At 35.6% G+C, this 8,890-nt stretch overlaps 1 protein-coding gene and 1 non-coding gene across 3 annotated transcripts in view; both read left to right on the top strand.

Moving 5' to 3' along the window:
* The first annotated feature begins 247 nt into the window (after window positions 1–247).
* On the top strand, window positions 248–354 carry LOC122070537. Its single transcript, XR_006137819.1, has one exon. It is a non-coding gene; the product is annotated as a small nucleolar RNA R71 (small nucleolar RNA).
* A 7,332-nt stretch (window positions 355–7,686) lies between these two features.
* LOC122070510 (probable sulfate transporter 3.5) overlaps window positions 7,687–8,890 on the top strand; it is a 5,605-nt gene continuing 4,401 nt past the window's right edge. For both annotated transcript variants that reach the window (XM_042634675.1, XM_042634674.1), the window contains exons 1-4: window positions 7,687–8,052; window positions 8,145–8,352; window positions 8,564–8,735; window positions 8,823–8,888. In XM_042634675.1, the coding sequence (XP_042490609.1) occupies window positions 7,746–8,052; window positions 8,145–8,352; window positions 8,564–8,735; window positions 8,823–8,888 (753 nt within the window). In that variant the 5' untranslated portion in view covers window positions 7,687–7,745. The remainder of the gene's footprint in view (window positions 8,053–8,144; window positions 8,353–8,563; window positions 8,736–8,822; window positions 8,889–8,890) is intronic.

Raw genomic sequence — 8,890 nt, 5'->3', positions numbered from 1 at the left:
CTTGATAAGACTCTCAAGTTGAGCCTCTTTGGTCACAACACCTTCTACAAGGTAACCCTTATTTGTCCTCTCAATTTCTTGAATAGACTCCCATTTTCTGGTTTTCTCAGCCAATTCAAGCAAAAAGTTTCAAGCGTCATCTTCATCTGTAAAAGATTTAAAAACTTTGGCGTACATAGACTCTAATAATTACTTGGTCTGATAATCAATACCCTCATAAATGATTTGAAAAAATTGCCATGTATCAATTCCATGGTGAGGGCATTCTTGAAAGAGGTCCTTAAATCTCTCCATAAATTTAGAGAACAACTCACTAGGTTTCTGCCTGAATTAAAGAATGTCACTCCTGAGTTTATTAGTATGCAGAGGAAAGAATTTTTTTCAAGAATACTAGAGTAAACCCATCCCATGTGGCAATTGAATTGGCAGGCAAACCATAGAGCCATTTCTTAGCTTGGTCCTTAAGCAGAAAAGTTATGACCCTTAATTTTACAGCATCATCAGTCAACTGTTGGACCTTAATTAGAATACAAACCTCCTCAATTTCCCAAAGGAATAGGTATGCATCCTCAGAGGGCAGCCCATGAAAGTGGGGCAACATAGTGATGTACTGAGATTTGAGCTCAAAATTATTGCCCTAGACTTGTGGTAGAACTATGCAGGAAGGTTGGACTGCTCTAGCACATAGTTAGCAAATTCGGATTCGGGAATTATTCGGAATAATTCGATTGATTAATTTAAGGATTCGGTCAAAAAAGTTTATTGGGTTTTTTTTTATTGTTTTTTATTTTTATTTTTTTATTTTTTGTTTTTTTTTAAATACTGTTTAAGTGGACCGAATAATTCGGATTCGATCCGAATTATTCGCGTTTTATATTCACTTTTGAAAAAATCATGAATTTTATCGAATTTTATTTTTAATTCGGATTCGGTCAGAATTTTTGATAAAATTCGAAAAAATTCGGTTCGGCCGAATAATTCGCGATTATTCGGCCGAATTGATAACACTGCTCTAGCATGGTAGAATCTATCTTCCAGAGATTTAGGTGGAGGAATTTGTTGTTGGTCTCTCATATTGAAAGGTACTAAAGAGATTAAATGTATAGGGTCACTACTTGTTATAGCTCTTCTTTCTAACCTATTCGTACTATTATGTACCCACACAGCACTCATGCAACAAAAACACTACCCACAACTAGAATAAGACAAGAAACAAGAATGGAATTTTTTTTTTGATTGATTTTTGATTTTTTTTTTTTTTTTTTTTTTTTTGATTGATTTTTGAATTTTTTTTTTTTTTGAGCTTATCGACAGGGATCCGAGGTTGCTCAAGTCTACAATAAAAATAAGAGAATGAATAAAAAACAAAAGTACTTGCATTAATTGAATAAAAAGAACTTACAAAAGTGTTTAAAGCAAAAACCTAGAACTAGAGCTAGAGAAAGAGAAAACTAGAGAAAAAAGAGAGAAAGCAACTAAAAAAAAACCTAAGAAGAGAAAAAAAAACCCTAAGAAGAGAAGTGTCTCCTTCCCTTGTGTTGATTATATTATATAGAGAATGGGGAAGGGAAGCTAACGATTTTAGCTTCTAAAAAAAAAGATATAATATAATCAACACAAGGGAAGGAGATACTTCTCTTCTTAGGGTCTTCCCTTGTGTTGATTATATTATATAGAGAATGCGGGAGGGAAGCTAACGATTTTAGCTTCTAAAAAAAAAGATTTTTTTTTTAGCTTCTAAAAAAAAAGATTTTTTTTTTATCTTATTGATGAGGTGGAGGAGAGAGAAGAGAGAAAACGTGTGGAGAGAGAATCTCTTATGATTTTTTTTGCTTTTTTTTCCTATTTTTTCTCCATTTTTCTATTTTTCACTCTCTTTTTGTGCAAAAAACCCCCCTTGACCTATTTTTCTAAAAAATGGCAGCCAAGAGGTTCGAATTTGAGACCTCCTAATAAGGAAAGGATTTTACACATCACAACTCACCAACTACACTACGTAGTTGTTGTTACTAAAAATGAATCTTCAATAACTTAAGGGTGTGGTCCATCGATCCTTTTTGGCATTTAGAATATTCCTTATACCCCTGGGACAACTGCAGACGGACTGGTTCTGCATCTCGGTTCAGTTATGATCTATTATTCTTTTTCTGGCTCGAAAAAAAGAATCACTTGTACGGTTGACCAAACGAATCTGTACCTTTAATTGAACACGTCCACCTTGCTCAATGACTTCTTTATGTGTAAAATTGGAGATATAACACCCGACAGTCCTTAAGACCTTGAAAATATAAAATCTAAAAAAAGAGAGTAAAACCCAAGGTAATTCTATTCTAAATATGCAAAATGCATGTTTTACTACCCTAGATTTCACACATAAATGTGTTCATTAGTGTACAAAGATTAGGATTCATTACAAGAAAAATGCTCAAATATTGCACTTGTTTCTTATTGATCAAGACTTGATCTTATTTGGATCTGCAAATTTTATTTTATTATTTATTTACAATGAATTATATTAATGAATAATTAGGAATTAAGAGAAGCTACTCAAACTTGAGTTTTAGTGAATAAGAAGGGTATAACGGTCATTTAAAATTTTCATTTAACAGAGACTGACAGTTGGAGGTCTGAGTCTAATTTGGTGAAAGACAGGGGGTTTTTCTATAATACTAGCATTCTCTAGGGGGTGGCGTTGTAAATTACCCAAAAAATAAAAAACATCATATAAGCTGTTGATAATACTTACTTACACGCACCAATTATGTGTCTTACTTGTCAAACTTGAGCTCTTCATAGGGTCAAGTCAAAATTTGGTTAAATCCCATTAATGAGATCAACCTTAATTTCATGGTCAACTAAGGGAGTTTTAATTTGTAGATTTCCTTCTAGTTTAAAAATTGGTCAAATGTTCATACTCACAAAATTTATGAAAGACTCTAGTCAATGTGTTCCAAAAGCACAAATAAGACTTACCCCAAAAATAAAAAAGAAGCACAACTAAGAAATGGACAATGATGTTTATCGAATATATGTATATATATAAAACGGGAATTAGGATCCCCTCCAACTCTTTGGACACCTAGCGTAATATCTAGCAGCTGAAAAGATTCAGAAGTACACCCCAATGCGTTGGAGGATGTGTATCCGAATCTTCTCAGGCATTGGAGAGGATTCAAACTCCCAGAATGGACCCAAATCCTATGGTAAAGAGAGGGTGTTTAAAGATATCCTTCTTTTCTTTTCTTTTTTTCTTTTTTTCTTTTAAGAAAGATGTTCGCTCCTACGTGAAGACATAAGCATATATAAAATTATTACCCCATCACCTATGGAATCAAATATCGATCCCTTTCATATTGATGTTCCCACAAACGTTCTTATTGGCTCCCCCGTATACAAGGGACAAGACAAGTAACAATCTATTGACCCACCCCTGCCTCCTTTTATAGAAATACAAATCTTAATTAAACAAGAAAGCTTTTACATTATTATCAATAGTCTTGGATATCTTGTCCTCTCTAGCAATGATTAACGTAGCAATAGACATAATATTATCTTTGATGTACATACCAACTTCTTTACCCTTTTTTAATGAGGAAATAGTCAACAAAAATTAGTAGAAAAAAAAAATCCCAGAGCCATCCTTCTTAATTATTTGTTCAATTATTGATCAAATAGTATTGTTACTCTATATAACATAATAAGTGGTTCGTTTTGGACTTCTCAACCATAACATAAAGTAGGGTAGTGTTTTCTATGAAGGAGTGTGTTGTAGTTCTTACGTGTCCGTGAGGCCAATGAGAGCGCATGAAGAAGAATTCATAGAGATGCCATTTTCTATTTCATGGGGGTGGATCGATCATTGCACCCTCCATGTATCTGAGTGCGGCCACACTCACTCATAGAAACATTTTTTTCCATAAAATTAAATAGGGATAATGTTTTATGTCCAACTACGAAACGTATGCTAATACCTCCATGTGTCTATCTCACTCTCCTCCCTCTTATAAAATAACATATATGTGCCTATTTTGGTAGGAGAGAAATAGGCACATGGAGATGATAGCTTTCCTAGAGCTAGCGGCTCAACCAATAAGAGGCTGTGGGATGGGAAGGGCATGAGGTAATTCCAAATGAGGGCACATAATGTTTTACCAAAAGTTTATTGTGATCTTTTTGTTCAAATAACAATTAAGGTGAAGCAAGGTCATGAACAACGAATCTCTTTATGATAAACAGATCCATTTTGCAAGTTCTTCATTACAGGGTTTCCTACAAAGGATCGGATATGAATGACGTATGCATACTTGATTTCTCAATGTTTAGATGTACATATTTGTTTCCTCCTCAAGAGACTACAAGTGTAAGTTAGGGGCATCGTCGACAAAAGGATTCCACCCTAAGATGATATCTCATGGCGTATGAGAACGAATCATGATAGACCTTCATAGTATTTGCTTATAGCCGTGCTAAGTTGAAAATAGATGCTTGAATACCTTGTAATCTAGTCCAAGGGCATAACAGGTATAGGACCAACGAAGGTATGAAAGAAACAAGAATATAATGGAGGAATAGTTAGGATCTATAAAAAAATGGATATCCACTGTGGAGAACCCTTTCTGCATGGCCTAATATCTATTTTTAACGTCTTAATTAGGATCGGGTAACTTCGAATTAAGACAAAAGCTCGTTACTTTGTTCTTCTATAATTGGAGACCATTTGAGCTCTATCCCATTTTTCACTCGACCCAACTTTAAATTTATTTATTTGTTCGTCCAGGATTCAAACAAATTTCTGTACCGATCAAGTAAGGAGAAGTATTTCAGAGTTCTTCCATTGATCGGGGGGGGAAAAAACATTGCTGGGTTATTTGTCATTCATTACCGTTTCAGAATCGTCGTGGTCTTACAAACTTTACCTAATAGTATGGATGAATCCCTTGGTTATCCAATGTGTAATATCCTAGTCGCACTTAAGCCGGAGCTACTCTTACGTTTAGTTAGCAACACGCGAAGAATATAGTGTGTAGATCGATCGGAATTAAAGCAAAATAATCAAAATAGAAAGTGCATTTTGCACTTACCATCAAACATGGAACTATGACTAGCCAAAAAAACAAAAAAAAAAAAGATTTTATTGATGGATTCGAACATAAACACGAAGAAGATCGGATGAAAATAAACAAAAATTCTATAACTAAATAGAAAAATTTATAGACCGCCTTTCTTGTAAATAGAATGAAATTTTATTTAAATATAAAATATTATTCACATAAAATAAAATTTTTAATATAAAATATGTACTTAAAAAGAAATTTTAGAAAAATAAAAATAAATCAAATTAACAATAGAAGTCGGGCAACAATAATTGAATATATCCTTATTTTTTATGTGAATTTTTTTTTATTTAATTCAAATAACATACATGAATTACACAATGCTAGAAGCCTAGGAGTGAAATTTGGCGAACTATCTTACATCTCAATGATAAGGCCATCCTCTCTAAGAGGTGGGTAAATCCAAAAAAATCCTTAGTAATAATAATGATGGTTGACATGGCAACAAATAGAACATAATGGAGAAAACAAATAGTTCACAAGTTTGTAATTGGCAAGCAAATGGCAATTATTTTTGTAATCATAGGACCTTAACTGCCAAGCAAATTGCATCAACTTTTGAAGCTCGCAGAGCAAATGGCATTTTTTCCTTTACTTTTGGCCCTAACTCTATGTAGTGGCCACCTAAAGTTCGTAACTGACAAGAAAATGGATTTGACCCGGAGAGGCTCCGGTCTTCCTTTTCATCTCCAACTCTAGCCGACACTGGGCAATTGATCAATGAAAACTATGACCTTTATGCCCATGACGAGAGGCAGAGTTGAAAGGGGAAGAAACACTAATGCGATAAAGGTTCTCTATAAAGAGGGATCAAGCATTTTTGGAAATTCAAACTTCTAGTAGAAACCCAAGTTAACATAGGTCAAAACGATGGGGAGGAAGGGATGGACGGTGCTTGTCAACAATGTCTGTATGTACTGATCTCATAGCATCTTTGGATTGAAGCTTACAATGGTCGGCAATCGGCATATATCAGACAGTGCTCTTTACCCCAGGAATAGAGCCATAGAAGTAAATAAATGGTAGCATGTTGACTGTGGCAATGGGCATGCCTTGATGTCTTTGCGTCGGCCTCTGGTTGAGTTGTGGTTCTCCCAGATTTGATGTTGACCACTGATTATATCTTGTAGCTTGCAACTTAGCTTTAGATCAACTAGGCTCACTATTATGACTGTTGTTACTTCGACCGGCCACTGTTGTCGTGCTTGCTTTCACGATGAAGTTGGCGACATGGCTCTCCCAGATTTGAAGATACTGGTTGTGCAACTGTTTCTATGTTGGAGTTGGTGGCTTTATTTTCTTAGAGCAGCAATGCTCATTGCTATGCTTTATTGTAGTGTTTTTTGTGCGGTTATCTCAACATTAGATTTCAAAGACAATACGAAAGAGAGGGGTAATGAAATGTTGGATTGTGAAGAGGGAATGAATGGATGGAGAGTAATATGCACAAGGCAAGGGAGAGGAGATCATACCACGGGGGTGGAGAAGATTACATCTTTGCAAAGCTCCGAGTAGCCAATTTGCGCCATAAAATTGCAAAGGCAACTTCAACTTAATTACATTCCCTCTAATGTAATACCATATCCTGTTTTACTAAAGGAATATATATATATATATATATATTTTCTTTGATAGAAGAATTAAAGGAAAGAGAAAGGAAATTTTTCAAACCTCTTAAAAGAAAATTTTTATAATTGTATCCAAAATGATTGTATAAATTACCTAAATTTTTTACTATATTTAATAGTGATACTATTTAAATGTAATTTTCTATTTCATTTTTCAACCCCAAAGTTTTAGATATAAAATAAAGCAAAGGTTCCTCAGAAGGCGGGTGGCTGGGTGGGAGCCATTGGGGAAAAGTGTGGAAACATGAACAGTATTTTTCTTGGGGGGCGATCCAATCATTTCACGTCCCCCAAGATATTAGTTCTTGGGTAGTGGATCTGAATCGGTACAATATTGATTCCAAATAAGTTGGATCAATCAATTTTACCCTTATTTTCATTTGGAAAAAAAAAAATTTATACAATTTTACCACTATTGATACTAATACCCAATCTCAAATTCGACCGGGGATCGATTTCAGTTATTACCAACATGACATAGCCGAGAAGATCGATCCAATACCAATCTCAAATTCTCCCCTGTATTTGAGTTCAGGAGCCATACTATTTTTCAAGTTTTTTCTTTTCAAATAAATTAAAATTTAATAACTAAAATACCAAATATAAAATAATTTGAAATTAATCACTGATCATAAAATTTTCACCTTTCCTTCCATTCCCTTTTTTTTTTCTCTGGTCGAACCTTCTATTCCAGTTTTCTTTCCTCCTCCTCCTCCTCCGACAATGCCACGTCAGCCTTCATCTCGTCTACAATTTTGGGATATGGATGCTGATGTCAGCACTGATCCTCTTTTCTCATGGTTGCTACCCAATCATCTTACTTCCACGTGTCAATCATGTGTTCCGTATTTGATCATCTTTGACACTTTGACTACCACACATCACTCCATCCTTATTAAATACCCCCTTCCTCATTAGCACTTCTTCAATTCCATAAACTCTCTCTCTCTCTCTCTCTCTCTCTCTCTCTCTAACTCCCTCTCTCTCTCTCCAAGCATTAGCCATGAATGGCTTTGGTGAGAAGGTGAACTTCTCAACCCCAAGAAGCTTTCTCACCGTATTCAAATCTGATCTAAAAGAGACTCTCTTCCCAGACGATCCATTCCGGCAAATCAAGAACGAACTAGAACCGCTAGGTCGGACAAAGAAGGTGTTCGAATACTTCATCCCTGTCTTCCAATGGCTTCCCAAGTACAAATTTCACCTCTTCCGTTACGACCTCCTCGCCGGAATCACCATTGCCAGTCTTGCCATCCCTCAAGGCATTAGCTACGCTAAGCTCGCTAACATTCCTCCTATCATCGGCCTCTGTAAGCTTCAATATCCAATAATTCTCTTCTACAAGGAATTACTGATCAATCCATATATAAAATCTTCCTTCTTGTTGTTGTTGTTGTTGCAGATTCGAGCTTCGTGCCTCCTCTGGTTTACGCCATTTTCGGTAGTTCAAAGGATCTGGCGGTGGGGACAGTTGCGGCGGCTTCATTGCTACTGGCTTCAACTCTTGGAGATAAAGTATCCGCCACCGAAGATCCTGCTTTGTATCTTCGATTGATTTATACCTCAGCTTTCTTCACCGGAATTTTTCAGTTGGCTTTAGGGGTTTCCAGGTGCAGATTTTTAGAGAGAGAAAGTGAAAAAGTTTCAATTTTGGACTTTGATTTGAGCGCACATGGCCTTTCTTTACTATGATATGACACTTCCAATGCCGTGGCCGTGGGATGCGCCCAAATCACTACCCTCAATTTATTAATTTTTTAATTTATTTTTTTTAAGATCTTGACTTGTAGTTATGAAGTAATGGAATGATTTGATTTGCAGGTTGGGAATTCTGATCGATTTCTTGTCTCATTCAACAATAATTGGATTTATGGGAGGAACTGCAACGATTATTAGTCTGCAACAACTCAAGGGCGTATTTGATTTGACGCATTTCACGTCCAAAACTGATATAATCTCTGTTATGAAGTCAGTCTTCAGCCAGAGGAAGGAGGTCTGCCTTCTCAAAACCTTAAAAATCAAATTTTGAATCTCTCTCTCTCTCTCTCTCTCTCTAAACTGTAAATTATTTCTCTTGCAGTGGAGATGGGAGAGTGCAGTTGTTGGGATATGCTTTCTTTCATTCCTCCTTTTCACCAAGTACCTGGT

Source organism: Macadamia integrifolia, unplaced genomic scaffold (assembly GCF_013358625.1).
Source record: "Macadamia integrifolia cultivar HAES 741 unplaced genomic scaffold, SCU_Mint_v3 scaffold94, whole genome shotgun sequence".
NCBI classification, from domain to species: domain Eukaryota; kingdom Viridiplantae; phylum Streptophyta; class Magnoliopsida; order Proteales; family Proteaceae; genus Macadamia; species Macadamia integrifolia.
This window is presented reverse-complemented; position numbering and strand designations above follow the sequence as displayed.